This window comes from Oncorhynchus nerka, linkage group LG10 (assembly GCF_034236695.1).
Source record: "Oncorhynchus nerka isolate Pitt River linkage group LG10, Oner_Uvic_2.0, whole genome shotgun sequence".
In the NCBI taxonomy this organism is placed as follows: domain Eukaryota; kingdom Metazoa; phylum Chordata; class Actinopteri; order Salmoniformes; family Salmonidae; genus Oncorhynchus; species Oncorhynchus nerka.
The window spans coordinates 92,858,716-92,878,786 of NC_088405.1; the positions used below are offsets into that span (position 1 = coordinate 92,858,716).

Consider the following 20,071-nt stretch of genomic DNA (forward strand, 5'->3'; position numbering starts at 1 on the left):
CTGGGCACCACTTCCAAACTTACTCTGGATAGTCTTTCAAAACATCAACCTGCGCTGGGCACCACTTCCAAACTTACTCTGGATAGTCTTTCAAAACATCAACCTGCGCTGGGCACCACTTCCAAACTTACTCTGGAAAGTCTTTCAAAACATCAACCTGCGCTGGGCACCACTTCCAAACTTACTCTGGATAGTCTTTCAAAACATCAACCTGCGCTGGGCACCACTTCCAAACTTACTCTAGATAGTCTTTCAAAACATCAACCTGCTCTGGGCACCACTTCCAAACTTACTCTGGATAGTCTTTCAAAACATCAACCTGCGCTGGGCACCACTTCCAAACTTACTCTAGATAGTCTTTCAAAACATCAACCTGCGCTGGGCACCACTTCCAAACTTACTCTGGATAGTCTTTCAAAACATCAACCTGCGCTGGGCACCACTTCCAAACTTACTCTGGAAAGTCTTTCAAAACATCAACCTGCGCTGGGCACCACTTCCAAACTTACTCTGGATAGTCTTTCAAAACATCAACCTGCGCTGGGCACCACTTCCAAACTTACTCTGGATAGTCTTTCAAAACATCAACCTGTGCTGGGCACCACTTCCAAACTTACTCTGGATAGTCTTTCAAAACATCAACCTGCGCATGGCACCACTTCCAAACTTACTCTAGATAGTCTTTCAAAACATCGACCTGCGCTGGGCACCACTTCCAAACTTACTCTGGATAGTCTTTCAAAACATCAACCTGCGCTTGGCACCACTTCCAAACTTACTCTAGATAGTCTTTCAAAACATCGACCTGCGCTGGGCACCACTTCCAAACTTACTCTGGATAGTCTTTCAAAACATCAACCTGCGCTTGGCACCACTTCCAAACTTACTCTAGATAGTCTTTCAAAACATCGACCTGCGCTGGGCACCACTTCCAAACTTACTCTGGATAGTCTTTCAAAACATCAACCTGCGCTGGCACCACTTCCAAACTTACTCTAGATAGTCTTTCAAAACATCAACCTGCGCTGGGCACCACTTCCAAACTTACTCTGGATAGTCTTTCAAAACATCGACCTGCGCTGGGTACCACTTCCAAACGTACTCTGGATAATCTTTCAAAACATCAACCTGCGCTGGGCACCACTTCCAAACTTACTCTAGATAGTCTTTCAAAACATCAACCTGCGCTGGGCACCACTTTCAAACTTACTCTGGATAGTCTTTCAAAATATCAACCTGCGCTGGGCACCACTTCCAAACTTACTCTAGATAGTCTTTCAAAACATCAACCTGCGCTGGGCACCACTTCCAAACTTACTCTAGATAGTCTTTCAAAATAACAACCTGCGCTGGGCACCACTTCCAAACTTACTCTAGATAGTCTTTCAAAACATCAACCTGCGCTGGGCACCACTTCCAAACTTACTCTAGATAGTCTTTCAAAACATCAACCTGCGCTGGGCACCACTTCCAAACTTACTCTGGATATTCTTTCAAAACATCAACCTGCGCTGGGCACCACTTCCAAACTTACTCTGGATATTCTTTCAAAACATCAACCTGCGCTGGGCACCACTTCCAAACTTACTCTGGATAGTCTTTCAAAACATCAACCTGCGCTGGGCACCACTTCCAAACTTACTCTGGATAGTCTTTCAAAATATCAACCTGCGCTGGGCACCACTTCCAAACTTACTCTGGATAGTCTTTCAAAACATCAACCTGCGCTGGGCACCACTTCCAAACTTACTCTAGATATTCAGATATTCTTCACTTACTGTCACTTGACAGGTGGCTAAGCCTGTTAAGCACTGGTGAGTGAGATTCTCCTCCTGTGGAGTACCATCCGCTGTGGTTCCTGAACGGTAGCCCAGGAGACAGGGTTGAGGATTAGGAATCCTCCAGACACCATAGGCATAGAATGAAATCCTGGCTAAAGATTTGGAAAATGATTTTATTTGAAACGACACTAGCTGGACATTGTTGTTCGAATAATTTGTTTTATTTAGTCAAACATATGGTAATCTTTTGTCTTCAGCATCCTACATAATACCACGGATATACAGTTTTAGAAAATAGTGAACTGGGAAGGAAAAAAAGGTCAGCAGAATGTGAACCCCACATTCAAACGACATTTTGTTTATTAAAGCTCACATCTATCCATTGTGCTAGGTGGTGATGTAGGTGGCTAGGTGGTGATGTAGGTGGCTAGGTGGTGATGTAGGTGGCTAGCTGGTGATGTAGGTGGCTAGCTGGTGATGTAGGTGGCTAGGTGGTGATGTAGGTGGCTAGGTGGTGATGTAGGTGGCTAGGTGGTGATGTAGGTGGCTGGGTGGTGATGTAGGTGGCTAGGTGGTGATGTAGGTGGCTGGGTGGTGATGTAGGTGGCTAGGTGGTGATGTAGGTGGCTGGGTGGTGATGTAGGTGGCTAGGTGGTGATGTAGGTGGCTAGGTGGTGATGTAGGTGGCTAGCTGGTGATGTAGGTGGCTAGGTGGTGATGTAGGTGGCTAGCTGGTGATGTAGGTGGCTAGGTGGTGATGTAGGTGGCTAGCTGGTGATGTAGGTGGCTAGGTGGTGATGTAGGTGGCTAGGTGGTGATGTAGGTGGCTAGGTGGTGATGTAGGTGGCTAGCTGGTGATGTAGGGCTAGGTGGTGATGTAGGTGGCTAGGTGGTGATGTAGGTGGTAGCTGGTGGTGATGTAGGTGTGCTAGGTGGTGATGTAGGTGGCTAGGTGGTGATGTAGGTGGCTAGGTGGTGCTAGGTGGTGGTGATGTAGGTGGCTAGGTGGTGATGTAGGTGGCTAGCTGGTGATGTAGGTGGCTAGGTGGTGATGTAGGTGGCTAGCTGGTGATGTAGGTGGCTAGGTGGTGATGTAGGTGGCTGGGTGGTGATGTAGGTGGCTAGGTGGTGATGTAGGTGGCTGGGTGGTGATGTAGGTGGCTAGGTGGTGATGTAGGTGGCTGGGTGGTGATGTAGGTGGCTAGGTGGTGATGTAGGTGGCTAGGTGGTGATGTAGGTGGCTAGTGGTGATGTAGGTGGCTAGGTGGTGATGTAGGTGGCTAGCTGGTGATGTAGGTGATGGTGATGTAGGTGGCTAGGTGGTGATGTAGGTGGCTAGGTGGTGATGTAGGTGGCTGGGTGGTGATGTAGGTGGGTGGTGATGTAGGTGGTGGTGATGTAGGTGGCTAGGTGGTGATGTAGGTGGCTAGCTGGTGATGTAGGTGGCTAGGTGGTGATGTGGTGGAGCTGGTGATGTAGGTGGCTAGGTGATGTGATGGCTAGGTGGTGATGTAGGTGGCTAGGTGGTGATGTAGGTGGCTAGGTGGTGATGTAGGTGGCTAGCTGGTGATGTAGGTGGCTAGGTGGTGATGTAGGTGGCTAGGTGGTGATGTGCTGGGTGGTGAGGTGGCTAGGTGGTGATGTAGGTGGCTGGGTGGTGATGTGAGGTGGCTAGGTGGTGATGTAGGTGGCTGGGTGGTGATGTAGGAGGTGGTGATGTAGGTGGCTAGGTGGTGATGTAGGTGGCTAGGTGGTGATGTAGGTGGCTAGGTGGTGATGTAGGTGGCTAGGTGGTGATGTAGGTGGCTAGGTGGTGATGTAGGTGGCTAGGTGGTGATGTAGGTGGCTAGGTGGTGATGTAGGTGGCTGGGTGGTGATGTAGGTGGCTAGGTGGTGATGTAGGTGGCTAGGTGGTGATGTAGGTGGAGGTGGTGATGTAGGTGGCTGGGTGGTGATGTAGGTGGCTGGGTGGTGATGTAGGTGGCTGGGTGGTGATGTAGGTGGCTAGGTGGTGATGTAGGTGGCTAGGTGGTGATGAGGTGGCTAGGTGGTGATGTAGGTGGCTGGGTGGTGATGTAGGTGGCTGGGTGGTGATGTAGGTGGCTGTGGTGGTGATGTAGGTGGCTGGGTGGTGATGTAGGTGGCTAGGTGGTGATGTAGGTGGCTGGGTGGTGATGTAGGTGGCTAGGTGGTGATGTAGGTGGCTAGGTGGTGATGTAGGTGGCTAGGTGGTGATGTAGGTGGCTGGGTGGTGATGTAGGTGGCTGGGTGGTGATGTAGGTGGCTGGTGGTGATGTAGGTGGCTAGGTGGTGATGTAGGTGGCTAGGTGATGTAGGTGGAGGTGGTGATGTAGGTGGCTAGGTGGTGATGTAGGTGGCTAGGTGGTGATGTAGGTGGCTAGGTGGTGATGTAGGTGGCTGGGTGGTGATGTAGGTGGCTAGGTGGTGATGTAGGTGGCTAGGTGGTGATGTAGGTGGCTAGCTGGTGATGTAGGTGGCTAGGTGGTGATGTAGGTGGCTAGGTGGTGATGTAGGTGGCTAGGTGGTGATGTAGGTGGCTAGGTGGTGATGTAGGTGGCTAGGTGGTGATGTAGGTGGCTAGGTGGTGATGTAGGTGGCTAGGTGGTGATGTAGGTGGCTAGGTGGTGATGTAGGTGGCTGGGTGGTGATGTAGGTGGCTAGATGTGGTGGCTGGGTGGTGATGTAGGTGGCTAGGTGGTGATGTAGGTGGCTAGGTGGTGATGTAGGTGGCTAGGTGGTGATGTAGGTGGCTGGGTGGTGATGTAGGTGGTGATGTAGGTGGGTGGTGATGTAGGTGGCTGGTGATGTAGGTGGCTGGGTGGTGATGTGGTGAGCTGGTGAGGTGGCTAGGTGGTGATGTAGGTGGTGATGTAGGTGGCTAGGTGGTGATGTAGGTGGCTAGGTGGCTAGGTGGTGATGTAGGTGGCTGGGTGGTGATGTAGGTGGCTAGGTGGTGATGTAGGTGGCTAGGTGGTGATGTAGGTGGTGTGGTGAGGTGGTGATGTAGGTGGCTAGGTGGTGATGTAGGTGGCTAGGTGGTGATGTAGGTGGCTAGCTGGTGATGTAGGTGGCTAGGTGGTGATGTAGGTGGCTAGGTGGTGATGTAGGTGGCTAGGTGGTGATGTAGGTGGCTAGGTGGTGATATAGGTGGCTAGCTGGTGATGTAGGTGGCTAGGTGGTGATGTAGGTGGCTAGGTGGTGATGTAGGTGGCCTGGTGGTGATGTTGGAATTATCATGATGTATGTTCATGAAGTCTACTATTGCAATAAAATGTTTGTCATTTGAGACTCCTTGGTGATAACCAAGTGAGAGATAATTGTTTTAGTTCCGATGTGCATTAGATATATTGTTGTTGATTTGTCTGGTTTCTGTTGTTTATAGTAGAATATGTCATCTGAATCAACCAGTTGGTGAACTCAGTACCAAAGCCCTCCTTACAAGTATCTCTTAAAGAACAAGAGCTTTGTTCTGAAGGAATTGGATAAAATTACATTTCGGTCAACAGAGATGAAAATTATAAATATAGACACTAATCTTTATGCCCTGAATTGGATTTGCATAAACATTAACAAAATGCATTTAATTTACAAAACAATACTAAAATAAACCCAATTGGAGTCACAACAAGCTGCTTCCTCATGCCATTTGTTTGGACGATACTTCACTGGAGCCCACAGCTTTGAGTTCGTATGCAAATGACACATCAATTACATTATGCATTACTGATGCACAAGGCTGACCATCTGACCTGACAAGGAGAGACTCCTAGTGGTGTGTGCTATGTATAATATTTCTGCATTTGCATTCATTAGCAGAGGGAACAAAAATATGTTATGTTCTAAGAGAGACTGAATGGCTTACAAAGTCCTTGCAATTTTTACAGTAATATATAGAAACAGATAAAGTTACGTTTTTTCAAATTTTAGTGGCGACATGGATTACGCAACAGATGACAAAAGTAGTTTTGTAAGAAGTAACAGTGATCCTGCAAAGGGCATTTCATGTTAATTAAAACAGTGTGTCGGATCCAATTTTGAAACTGCCACTGCTTGCCTTGCAATACACTTCCTGCCATCTCTGTATAGGCACATAGAGCTTGTCTCAGCAGCTGTGGAATCGTCTCACACCAGAGAGCAAACCAGCTTTATCGCCCACTGAGCAGCATCCCAGCTAACAATATTAAGGAGAGACAACGTTTTTCTAATGTTACCGTAGTTTTCCCCTAATGTTTGAGTGTCCAGTTTTCCATTAGTTGGGGGAACATTATATCCATGTTAACAAAATGTGTTGGTGTTAAAGTTAGAACCCTTAAACATCTTAGGGCTGCAATCCTGTTAACGGACAACAGCCAGTGAAAGTGCAGAGCGCTAAATTCAAACAACAGAAATCCTATAATTAAAATTCCTCAAACATACATGTATCTTATACCGTTTTAAAGGTAATATTGTTAATCCCACCAAAGTGTCCAATTTCAAATAGGCTTTACAGCGAAAGCACTACAAACGATTATGTTACATCACCACCAAGCCACAGAAAAACCCAGCCATTTTTCCAGCCAAAGAGAGGAGTCACAAAAAGCACAAATAGAGATAAAATCACTAACCTTTGATGATCTTCATCAGATGACACTCATAGGACTTCATGTTACACAATACATATGTTTTGTTTGATAAAGTGCATATTTATATAAAGAAATCTCGGTATACATTGGGGCGTTACGTTCACTAGTTCCAAAAACATCCAGTGATATTGCAGAGAGCCCCATCATTTTACAGAAATACCCATTATAAATGTCGATGAAAATACAATTGTTAGACATGGAAATATAGATACACTTACCTTAATGTCAAGCAGAACTTCTCTAGAATGTGGTTGCAATGTTTTCAGAATGTACAAAATGAATGTTCTAGAAACATCTCCTTAATATCAAGCAGAACTTCTCTAGAATGTGGTTGCAATGTTTTCAGAATGTACAAAATGAATGTTCTAGAAGCATTTTCTTGGACATTGCAAGAACATTCGTATCTAGTTTTCTGAGGGTTAGGAAAATATTCCATCAACGTCACATCAAACATACACAAAACATGGTTGCCATGTTCTCAGAATATAAGATATTAATGTTCTAGACACGTTTCATGGGAACGCAGCAAGAACATTTCTGTGTATCAGTTGTCAAGAGGTCGCCTGATGGTCCAAAATAAAAGTTTTTCCTCCTAACAAAAAAAGAAAATGAATTACACACCACACCTTGCTGCTGTTGCCAAGCCCATCAAGACCCTGATTGGTGAACCACACATCTATTCACAGCTCCTTTTGTATGTTGGTGAGGTTAGGGAAACTCTCACACACACTATGTTTTTTAACATGAAATGCTCTCATTATTTTGAGTTAATCAAGGAGAAAGAGAACAACATTTTTGTCAAATGCAAACTCTACAAAGGCAGCATTGTTCTCTTTGCCAGAAACATCACATCAAACCCCAAAAATCATCTGGAGGTTGAGCACAATGTTGGAAACCAAAGTCCCAGAAATGCATGAAAGAGGAGAAATCTACACACAATATGATAATAAGTATTCTAACAACATTAAAAACGGTAATATTAACATATAGTGAGAGTAGGGTGACTCCACAAGCAGGTCTTGAACCCAGGCCACCAGCATCCATGACTAGCACCCTAACCACTAACCACTGTCCCAATAAGGGATATCTCCAGGCCACCAGCATCCATGACTAGCACCCTAACCACTAACCACTGTCCCAATAAGGGATATCTCCAGGCCACCAGCATCCATGACTAGCACCCTAACCACTAACCACTGTCCCAATAAGGGATATCTCCAGGCCACCAGCATCCATGACTAGCACCCTAACCACTAACCACTGTCCCAATAAGGGATATCTCCAGGCCACCAGCATCCATGACTAGCACCCTAACCACTAACCACTGTCCCAATAAGGGATATCTCCAGGCCACCAGCATCCATGACTAACACCCTAACCACTAACCACTGTCCCAATAAGGGATATCTCCAGGCCACCAGCATCCATGACTAACACCCTAACCACTGTCCCAATAAGGGATATCTCCAGGCCACCAGCTTCCATGACTAACACCCTAACCACTGTCCCAATAAGGGATATCTCCAGGCCACCAGCTTCCATGACTAACACCCTAACCACTGTCCCAATAAGGGATATCTCCAGGCCACCAGCATCCATGACTAACACCCTAACCACTGTCACAATAAGGGATATCTCCAGGCCACCAGCATCCATGACTAACACCCTAACCACTGTCACGATAAGGGATATCTTGAGGGCATGTGCTTATTGGGCCAGTATAGTGAGGTCCATAAGAAACCCTAACCCCTCATCCCTAGGCCGAATACAACAGGTGTAGAACTTACAGTGAAATGCTTACTTACAGGCTCTAACCAATAGTGCAAAAAAGGTGTTAGGTGAACAATAGGTAAGTAAAGAAATAAAAACAACAGTAAAAAGACAGTGAAAATAACAGTAGCGAGGCTATATACAGTAGAGAGGCTATATACAGTAGAGAGGCTATATACAGTAGTGAGGCTATATACAGTAGTGAGGCTATATACAGTAGTGAGGCTATAAAAGTAGGGAGGCTATAAAAGTAGAGAGGCTATAAAAGTAGCGAGGCTACATACAGTAGAGAGGCTATATACAGTAGAGAGGCTATATACAGTAGAGAGGCTATAAAAGTAGGGAGGCTACATACAGTAGAGAGGCTATATACAGTAGAGAGGCTATAAAAGTAGCGAGGCTACATACAGTAGAGAGGCTATATACAGTAGAGAGGCTATATACAGTAGAGAGGCTATAAAAGTAGCGAGGCTACATACAGTAGAGAGGCTATATACAGTAGAGAGGCTATAAAAGTAGCGAGGCTACATACAGTAGAGAGGCTATATACAGTAGAGAGGCTATATACAGTAGAGAGGCTATAAAAGTAGGGAGGCTATAAAAGTAGCGAGGCTACATACAGTAGTGAGACTATATACAGTAGAGAGGCTATAAAAGTAGCGAGGCTACATACAGTAGAGAGGCTACATACAGTAGAGAGGCTATATACAGTAGAGAGGCTATATACAGTAGTGAGGCTATATACAGTAGAGAGGCTATAAAAGTAGGGAGGCTATAAAAGTAGAGAGGCTATAAAATTAGCGAGGCTACATACAGTAGAGAGGCTATATACAGTAGTGAGGCAATAAAAGTAGCGAGGCTATATACAGTAGAGAGGCTATAAAAGAGGCTATAAAAGTAGGGAGGCTATAAAAGTAGAGAGGCTATAAAAGTAGCGAGGCTATATACAGTAGAGAGGCTATATACAGTAGAGAGGCTATATACAGAAGTGAGGCTATATACAGTAGTGAGGCAATAAAAGTAGCGAGGCTATATACAGAAGTGAGGCTATATACAGTAGTGAGGCAATAAAAGTAGGGAGGCTATAAAAGTAGAGAGGCTATAAAAGTAGGGAGGCAATAAAAGAAGGGAGGCTATAAAATAGCAAGGCTATATACAGTAGAGAGGCTATATACAGTAGTGAGGCTATATACAGTAGAGAGGCTATATACAGTAGAGAGGCTATAAAAGTAGAGAGGCTATAAAAGTAGAGAGGCTATAAAAGTAGGGAGGCAATAAAAGTAGAGAGGCTATAAAAGTAGCGAGGCTATATACAGTAGAGAGGCTATATACAGTAGAGAGGCTATAAAAGTAGGGAAGCTATAAAAGTAGGGAAGCTATAAAAGTAGAGAGGCTATATACAGTAGAGAGGCTATATACAGTAGAGAGGCTATAAAAGTAGGGAAGCTATAAAAGTAGGGAAGCTATAAAAGTAGCGAGGCTATATACAGTAGCGAGGCTATATACAGTAGAGAGGCTATATACAGTAGAGAGGCTATAAAAGTAGGGAAGCTATAAAAGTAGGGAAGCTATAAAAGTAGCGAGGCTATATACAGTACCGAGGCTATATACAGTAGTGAGGCAATAAAAGTAGGGAAGCTATAAAAGTAGAGAGGCTATAAAAGTAGCGAGGCTATATACAGTAGAGAGGCTATAACAGTAGTGAGGCTATATACAGTAGCGAGGCTATAACAGTAGACGGGCTATATACAGTAGCGAGGCTATAACAGTAGACAGGCTATATACAGTAGAGAGGCTATATACAGTAGAGAGGCTATATACAGTAGTGAGGCAATAAAAGTAGGGAGGCTATACACAGTAGCGAGGCTATAAAAGTAGGGAGGCTATATACAGTAGCGAGGCTATATACAGTAGTGAGGCTATATACAGTAGTGAGGCTATATACAGTAGCGAGGCTATATACAGTAGTGAGGCTATATACAGTAGCGAGGCTATATACAGTAGTGAGGCTATATACAGTAGTGAGGCTATATACAGTAGCGAGGCTATATACAGTACTGAGGCTATATACAGTAGCGAGGCTATATACAGTAGTGAGGCATATACAGTAGTGAGGCTATATACAGTAGTGAGGCAATAAAAGTAGCGAGGCTACATGCAGGCACCTGTTAGTCAGGCTGATTGAGGTAGTATGTACATGTAGATATGGTTAAAGTGACTATGCATATATGATGAACAGAGAGTAGCAGTAGCGTAAAAGAGGGGTTGGTGGGTGGTGGATGGCGGGACACAATGCAGATAGCACGGTTAGCTAATGTGCGGGAGCACTGGTTGGTCGGGCCAATTGAGGTAGTATGTACATGAATGTATAATTTAAAGTGACAATGCATATATGATAAACAGAGAGTAGCAGCAGCATAAAAGAGGGGTTGGGGGGCACACAATGCAAATAGTCTGGTTAACCATTTGATTACCTGCTCAGGAGTCTTATGGCTTGGGGGTAAAAACTGTTGAGAAACGTTTTTGTCCTAGACTTGGCACCGCTTGCTATGTGGAAGTAGAGAGAACAGTCTATGACTGGGGTGGCTGTGGTCTTTGACAATTTCTAGGGCCTTCCTCTGACACCGCCTGGTGTAGAGGTCCTGGATGGCAGGAAGCTTAGCCCCAGTGATGTACCCCTCCTCCCTAAGCACTAGATCTGAAACAGCCTGATAGGTCCAGAAGAAACCCTAACCCCTCCTCCCTAGGCACTAGATCTGAAACAGCCTGATAGGTCCAGAAGAAACCCTAACCCCTCCTCCCTAAGTACTAGATCTGAAACAGCCTGATAGGTCCAGAAGAAACCCTAAACCCCTCCTCCCTAGGCACTGGATCTGAAACAACCTGATAGGTCCAGAAGAAACCCTAACACCTCCTCCCTAGGCACTAGATCTGAAACAGCCTGATAGGTCCAGAAGAAAACCTAACCCCTCCTCCCTAAGCACTAGATCTGAAACAGCCTGATAGGTCCAGAAGAAACCCTAAACCCTCCACCCTAGGCAATAGATTTGAAACAGCCTGATAGGTCCAGAAGAAACCCTAACCCCTCCTCCCTAGACACTAGATCTGAAACAACCTGATAGGTCCAGAAGAAACCCTAACCCCTCCTCCCTAGGCAGTAGATATGAAACAACCTGATAGGTCCAGAAGAAACCCTAACCCCTCCTACCTAGGCACTAGATCTGAAACAACCTGATAGGTCCAGAAGAAACCCTAACCCCTCCTACCTAGGCACTAGATCTGAAACAGCCTGATAGGTGTAAGCACCAGGGTAATTTCACTTTGAAGTAAATCTCAGCTCTGTTAAAAAATACACTCAAGGAAAACTATTATTGATCATAATAATTCAGGTGTATCATTTAAAAACAGGTTAACATACCCCACTAACATTCTACAACTATACAGAAAGCTCTTAAATTGCTGAAATATGTCATTCAAATCAACGATGAAAGACTAGTCAGATTGACTGACATCTGACACAGACATGGTTGCGTAGCAGATAGAAACCCTAACCCCAGAGTACGGTGAACCAAGAGGTTGTGAATTCAAATTCCAGGTGAGAACATCTTGAATAATAATTATATAAAGTATAAATGAACATGCACAATGTAATCATGTATGTCAAAGTGTGTTAAATATTTAAGTTGAAAACACAATGTTAAAAACACTGTTGGTGTGAGTATCCCTATCCTTGCCAACAGACAAAGACCTATGAATGGATCGATCAGCGGTTCACCAATCAGGACCTTGATACGCTCGGCAACAGTAACAAGATATTATGTGTAATGAAATATTAACCTAACTAACCCACCGAAAACCCGGACACATGCAACGTTCCAATGAAACATGTCTAGGTCATTAATATCTTAAGTTCTGAGAACATGGTAACCACGTTCTGGATAAGTTATATTTGACAAATAAGAGAACGGTCTATTGGAAATATTCCTTGCACATCATGGGAACATTCCTATGAAAACATTAGCTAATGGCCTAATGAGACTCTTAAGGGAACGTTCTCCAAAGTTATGGGAATGCTTTGTTGTTAGCTGGGACTAACCTGCAGATAAACTAGAGAGAGAGAGAGACAAACGCTGTGCTCTATCTGTGTAGTGTTAGCCACTGCAGCAGTGCAGATAAGCAAGTGAAACGTTGGGATTGGCAGGGAAAGCAGCCTGGACAGCCCCTTTTTCTGCTGGTCTCACAGATCTGCCTATCACAGCTTCTCTCAAATGTCGCACAAACGCAAATTACATTCCCGCAGTCTCTAATTGTGTACAGTGTACATTTTTGAACACCTGTATGCAGTCGTTGTTCAAGTGGATCTTGGTTCTTATACGGACCCTGTCTAGGTTAAGATGATGAGCTTTTGTTGTGAAAGATTTGAAAAGATAGATTTGTCTTCTTTTTTTACTATAGCAAACATATGTGTGAGATGGCAAGGCAGAGGAAGACAAGGGTTAATCTAATCACCCCCCAGGACTGCACTGTGGGATGGATTGAGTAGGAAGAGGAACAACCCACCACCCACTCCCCCCCATGGGACTGCACTGTGGGATGCAGTCAGTCAGAAGAGGAGCCAGGGAACTCAATTCCAGTTCTACATTTACATTTACATTTAAGTCATTTAGCAGACGCTCTTATCCAGAGCGACTTACACGGGGAGAACAAAGGATAAAACACATCACATAGCTACATACATCAAAAAGTCAAAAGTACAAGTAAAACCTTTAACAGGCATCTTGTAGTCTGTGAGAGCAATCACACTGTACTACTTAGCACTTAAGGGGAACCATGTCTTGTCGTATAGTTACCAAACTATGCTCTGGAGTCTAGTCTTGAGGTGTCACAATCCTGAGCAGGGCTATATGGCTTCTCTAGCCCAGGGCCCGGTTCCATAAAGCATTTTAAGTTAATTCCCCCCTTGTCTTTTCACTTAAGGTTTACTTAACTTTAAGACAGTTGCACAAAACATTTTATGGTAAATTTCCCCCTTAAATTAAGTGAAAAGTTTAAGGGTTCTGTATGAGGTCCCTTAAGTGCTTCATTCAGTATGGATATCAATGTAAACAGCATTTGTGGAGGAGAATGTCGCTTTCTTCTGCCCTGGTTCCCAAAGGAAAACATCAACCAGCAAGCTAGCTAGGTATCTAAACATAGCTACAAAGCTAGCTGGCTAGCTAGCTACCTACGCTGAAAGTTAGCTTGACGTGCTAGAATGTAATAGAAAAAGAATAGAGAGAAAAGTAACTAAAATAAATGTTTTATTATCTTCTTAATCAATTTGTTTCTCCTGTCTTGAATGTAGAAGTTTTATTTGGCGATAAAATAAAAGAGATCTCTTTGATGAGACACTCATTCAACAAATCAGGTCGTCTCCATGGTAAACAGAGACTTTTTCTGCATTAGATACCTTCAAACTACCATAAAACCCTGAAATGATGCCCTTACCTAAGGAAATGTTTGACTGGCTCTATGCAACGCCCTTAAACCATTTTAATAGGTTAAGGAAATTATACCTTAAGGGAAACACCCTGAGGTCTGGCTTCAGCGTTAAGCAGAAAAGCAGCCAGTGATTCATCTCTGGTCATGTCCTGAGGAGTACACATGTAATGTAACCCCACGTACACACACATAACACAGACACAGAGGCATTAAGATTGGAGTGAAGTTTCCTAAAAGGCTTAAATAACCACCGACTGTGCAATGCTATATCCAGGCAACAGGTGGGTCTCTCAGATCCGTCATGAAGAAGTCAGCAACCTTGAGTTCCTTGTCCAAGACTGAAGCGCTAAGACTAGCTAAATAAATCCATGGAGCATTTGTCCCGTTACCGTAAACATTTTACTCAATGAAACTATCTATGGTGCAATGAAGATAAGCAAGCAAGTTACACATTATGTAATTATATTTGCTCATCTTCGGTTCATGCCCTTCAGTCTGCAACCTTTGTCCTGAGCACATCCACTACCAGACTCTGCATCATTAAACAGTTAACATATCCTTCTAGCTGCATCTGTTTCTGATGGTACTGAAGATGAGTGAAGGTCACAGTTGAGTGGCTGCAAATTGAAGAGGTACACGCACCAGGGGCTCATTTCCCATAGGAGACCATTGCAGTCATATATGCCCATCCAAGCACAAAATGTGCATTGAGGACATACAGTTCACAGAATTCAGCTTACACATCTAGAGGAGCTTCTGGCAGAATAACAAGCAATATATTAAACAGCTAAGAAAACCAAATAATACTGTAGATTTAACAGCTAAGCTAAGAATACCAAATAATACTGTAGATTTAACAGCTAAGAATACCAAATAATACTGTAGATTTAACAGCTAAGAATACCAAATAATACTGTAGATTTAACAGCTAAGAATACCAAATAATACTGTAGATTTAACAGCTAAGAATACCAAATAATACTGTAGATTTAACAGCTAAGAATACCAAATAATACTGTAGATTTAACAGCTAAGAATACCAAATAATACTGTAGATTTAACAGCTAAGAATACCAAATAATACTGTAGATTTAACAGCTAAGAATACCAAATAATACTGTAGATTTAACAGCTAAGAATACCAAATAATACTGTAGATTTAACAGCTAAGAATACCAAATAATACTGTAGATTTAACAGCTAAGCTAAGAATACCAAATAATACTGTAGATTTAACAGCTAAGCTAAGAATACCAAATAATACTGTAGATTTAACAGCTAAGCTAAGAATACCAAATAATACTGTAGATTTAACAGCTAAGAATACCAAATAATACTGTAGATTTAACAGCTAAGCTAAGAATACCAAATAATACTGTAGATTTAACAGCTAAGCTAAGAATACCAAATAATACTGTAGATTTAACAGCTAAGAAAACCAAATAATACTGTAGATTTAACAGCTAAGAATACCAAATAATACTGTAGATTTAACAGCTAAGCTAAGAATACCAAATAATACTGTAGATTTAACAGCTAAGAAAACCAAACTCGAACACATCCACAGATGTTGTAGGACAATATATCATACCATAAACAGTACGGCAACATAGTTAGAGACTAAATAGTAAAGAAAACTTTAATATGGACTAGTCTGACTATACACCATTTCCATTAATGTCACCCTGAACCGAGGATACATCTAACAAGTATCCACAACATATCCACAAAGACTAAATAACAGCTAGGCTACTTGAAAAATATCTACAATAACACTTGCATAGATGCTTGACATCAGTCCAACTGTGCTCTACCAGTGTATTGTGAGAGATTGTGACGTCAAGCCTACTGTATAGTTTAACATGCTCAAGAGGTTCCACTTGTAAAAACACAAAGAAACGTGAGATAATGATGACCAGTACCTGAATGAGAGCTATACATGTAGACAAACTTGGTCCATTTGTAGTGATGAATCAGGGCAATAAGGGGCTCCTGAAGCTCCGGTCTCAGCTGGATCACAAACTGGTTGTTGGTTTCAATTGGGAAACTGGGTGTCACAAAGCAGACGTGGAGAGCCCCGCAGAACGACATGAGCATGTTCATGGTCTTCCTGTCATACAATCCAATGATGGCATAGACTCCTTTGGAAAACTGTGAACAAACTGTGGAGAGGAAAAGTAAGAGGAAAGATGAACATGTTAGTTTTATGAGAGTTCCTGTTTATACCGGTATCAAACCTTGGGTTGCAAGGGCCTATTGCAACATTCTGCCCTGTTTCTGTAAAGTACGTCAGACCGGTCTGGAGAGGGCGGGAGAACATGAAAAGACGAGAGCTCCTAGGGGTCACAGTTCAACAACAGGGGGAAGACAATTGTTGATAATGTGCAGGGTGTAAACAAGTTTAATTTGAAAACACATTTTGTATAATAAAACATGCAAACTGGATCAATAAATTAATAGATAAATAATTTAATAAGTACATAATTGGAAATCACACCAAGGGATGAAGAGATTAAGTGGTACTAAGATAAGTGCTATGTTAAAGTGCTTGATATATTACAATTAAATATGAAAAAGACTAAACCAGATTGAGCAAATAAATACATAGTTTTTTATTGAACTTCCTCTTCCTGTCGGTGGCCCCTCCGGCTCTCTTAATTAGGCCCTCACTAACTCCCACTGTCGATGCTTTATCCTCCTCTTTACCATTCATTACAAGTGGAGCCAGGGTCTTAAATGTGGCTATCCATCTGGGTTAGGGTAGAGTAGGGTTAGGGTAAGGTTAGGGTAGTGTTAGGGTAGGGTTAGGGTAGGGTTCGAGTTAGGGTAGAGTAGGGTTAGGGTAAGGTTAGGGTAGTGTTAGGGTAGGGTTAGGGTAAGAGTTGGGGTTAGGGTAGTGTTAGGGTAGTGTTAGGGTAGGGTTAGGGTAAGGGTAAGAGTTGGGGTTAGGGTAGTGTTAGGGTAGGGTTAGGGTAAGGGTAAGAGTTGGGGTTAGGGTAGTGTTAGTGTTAGGGCAAGAGTTGGGGTTAGGGTAAGGGTAAGAGTTGGGGTTAGGGTAGTGTTAGGGTAGGGTTAGGGTAAGGGTAAGAGTTGGGGTTAGGGTAGTGTTAGGGTAGGGTTAGGGTAAGGGTAAGAGTTGGGGTTAGGGTAGTGTTAGGGTAGGGTTAGGGTAAGGGTAAGAGTTGGGGTTAGGGTAGTGTTAGGGTAGGGTTAGGGTAGTTGGGGTTAGGGGGTTAGGGTTAGAGTTAAGGGTAAGGGGTTAGGGTTAGGGGGTAAGAGTTGGGGGTAGTGTTAGGGTAGGGTTAGGGTAAGAGTTGGGGTTAGGGTAGTGTTAGGGTAGGGTTAGGGTAAGGGTAAGAGTTGGGGTTAGGGTAGGGTTAGGGTAAGAGTTGGGGTTAGGGTAGTGTTAGGGTAGGGTTAGGGTAAGGGTAAGAGTTGGGGTTAGGGTAGTGTTAGGGTAGGGTTAGGGTAAGGGTAAGAGTTGGGGTTAGGGTAGGGTGTTAAGAGTTGGGGTTAGGGTTAGGGTAGGGTTAGGGTAAGAGTTGGGGTTAGGGTAGTGTTAGGGTAGGGTTAGGGTAAGGGTAAGAGTTGGGGTTAGGGTAGGGTTAGTTGGGGTTAGGGTTAGGGTAGGGTTAGGGTAAGAGTTGGGGTTAGGGTAGTGTTAGGGTAGGGTTTAGGGTAAGAGTTGGGGTTAGGGTTAAGAGTTGGGGTTAGGGTAGTGTTAGGGTAGGGTTTAGGGTAAGAGTTGGGGTTAGGGTAGTGTTAGGGTAGGGTTAGGGTAAGAGTTGGGGTTAGGGTAGTGTTAGGGTAGGGTTAGGGTAAGGGTAAGAGTTGGGGTTAGGGTAAGTGTTAGGGTAGGGTTAGGGTAAGAGTTGGGGTTAGGGTAGTGTTAGGGTAGGGTTAGGGTAAGAGTTGGGGTTAGGGTAGTGTTAGGGTAGGGTTAGGGTAAGGGTAAGTGTTGGGGTTAGGGTAGTGTTAGGGTAGGGTTAGGGTAAGGGTAAGAGTTGGGGTTAGGGTAGTGTTATGGTTAGGGTGAGGGTTAGGGGGTTAGGGTTAAGAGTTGGGGTTAGGGTAGTGTTAGGGTAGGGTTAGGGTAAGAGTTGGGGTTAGGGTAGGGTTAGGGTAGGGTTAGGGTAAGAGTTGGGGTTAGGGTAGTGTTAGGGTAGGGTTAGGGTAAGAGTTAGGGTTAGGGTAGTGTTAGGGTAGGGTGAGGGTTAAGAGTTGGGGTTAGGGGTGTTAGGTTAGGGTTAGGGTAAGAGTTGGGGTTAGGGTAGTGTTAGGGTAGGGTTATAGGGTTAGTAAGGTTAGGGGGGTTAGGGTAGTGTTAGGGTTGGGTAGGTTAGGTTAGGGTAGTGTTAGGTTAGGGTTAGGTTAGGGTAGGGGTAGTGTTAGGTTAGGGTTAGGGTAGTGTTCGGGTGGGGTTAGGGTTAGGGTAGTGTTAGGTTAGGGTAGGGTTAGGGTAGGGTTAGGGTAGTGTTCGGGTGGGGTTAGGGTTAGGGTAGGGTTAGGTTAGGGTTAGGGTAGGGTTAGGGTAGTGTTCAGGTGGGGTTAGGGTTAGGTTAGGGTTAGGGTAGGGTTAGGGTTAGGGTAGGGTTAGGTGGAGAGGAAAAGGCAAGAGGAGGAGAGGTTGAACATGTAATTTGAATTGATTGCCATGTCGTCATTAAAGTTATACTTTTGACTCATCTGCCCATAGAACATTCTTCCAAGTGTCTTGATGATCATCCAGGTGCTTCCATGTGCTTTTTGACAATCTTGAGTCAACTTCTTGGAGTGTAAGGGGGCAATTATTTTTTCACACAGGGGAATTGGGCGTTATATAATTTAGTTAATTAAATAAATAAAATAAGTATATATTTTTGTTATTTGTAAATGCAGGTTCCCTTGATCTAATACTAGTATTGGTTGAAGATCTGATTACATTCAGTATAAAAAATATGCAAAAATCAAGAAAATCAGAAAGGGGCAAATACTTTTTTCACAGCAAATATAAAACAGGTTATAAAAAGAAATGCACTGCTATTTGTACGAGGAATGCAACGTAGTGCCATGTTGGTGACAGCTATCTTTGCAACCATTCATTGATGCTCTTAATAAGGTGTTCTTTTAAAAAAAATCTTCTTCAAGTCTCTATTTGTCTGTGTATATATTTTCTTTCATTCCATAGTGCGGCTCAATCATTTCTGCACTGTCACTCATTGTGGCTTCTCTCTGCAAGTGGTTTGCTTGTTATCCAATAGAAGTCGCTTGTAGCGATCTGAAAAGACAGGAGCTGCTGCCATAATATTATATGATAAAGAACTGCAGCACAGGTGTCGTATACACACTGTCTATATCTATATAGAACGCTTTGATGTATACCTGCTAGCGAGTCAGCCGACTTTATTCATCTAGACATTGCTGTTCAGTGAAGAAAGAAAACCAAAACAGTGATTCAAGTCTACAAGAGGAAGACTTGATCTGGAGAGCCTGTAAAAGTTTCTCTGTTGTTCGCAGGGACAACGCTTTGTTATGGTTTCAACTTCAAAAATAAACCTAATTGGAATTACTCGTATTAAGCGGATTTGAATTTAGTTGCTTTCTGATTATACAGATGTAGGATCTTAATTTGAGCCAGCGGAAATTCTTTCCTGCAGCAATAGGAAATGGGAATTATGTGGATTATCATTTATTGATATTTTTTGCATGGATTGTACATTTTTTAAGGGCGAAATCAAGTCTGAAATTTCAAAGTGGAATTTACATACTTCAGACGCCTTTTTAAACCGCAAACCACATTTTTCTGGTGATCAAATTAAGATTCCACATCTGTATTTTGTGAAGATTTTATTAGTCTTTACTGTGTTATGTTGTTCCTATCTAAATCTCAACCACATTTATCCTTGTAACTGCCAGGTCCATTTTTCCTCCAATGCAAAAGATACCAGAAGACTCTTTTATTATTGTTTTCAAGATACACATCTTTCTCGCTAGGAGATACAAAGGCAATACAAGACTCGACAGTTCTTTTATATCCTTGTCCCATGTACCTTTAATCTCTTTATCATTACCCTCCAGTGTATTTAAGTAGAGTACTCTAGCTATAACAAATTCGTCCCACTGGGCACACCACGTAATTTTAATGTGGAGAATTGGGTAACATTTGGTTTGATACGTTGATCAATGAGATTACAATCTATTTTCACCCACTCAAAAAGACAGTCAAACGTTTGTTGAATTCCCAATCTGTTACCACAATGCTTCAACCACGTAAAAGTAGAACCAAATTCCAATGGAAAATCAATATCTGATTTTCAGTTTAGTTGTCAACTAAATGTGTTATCACTGCACATTCAAACATTTAAAAAGCACAGCAAAGTTGAGAATACAATGTCAGATATTTTGTCAATTTATACA

At 43.1% G+C, this 20,071-nt stretch overlaps 1 protein-coding gene across 1 annotated transcript in view; it reads right to left on the reverse strand.

The window, feature by feature from the left end:
* Positions 1-20,071, reverse strand: part of LOC115123638 (glutamate receptor 1-like) — a 116,441-nt gene that overhangs the window by 69,368 nt on the left and 27,002 nt on the right. Inside the window, exon 3 of the mRNA XM_065023943.1 lies at positions 15,598-15,837. Within this exon, the coding sequence (XP_064880015.1) occupies positions 15,598-15,837 (240 nt within the window). The remainder of the gene's footprint in view (positions 1-15,597; positions 15,838-20,071) is intronic.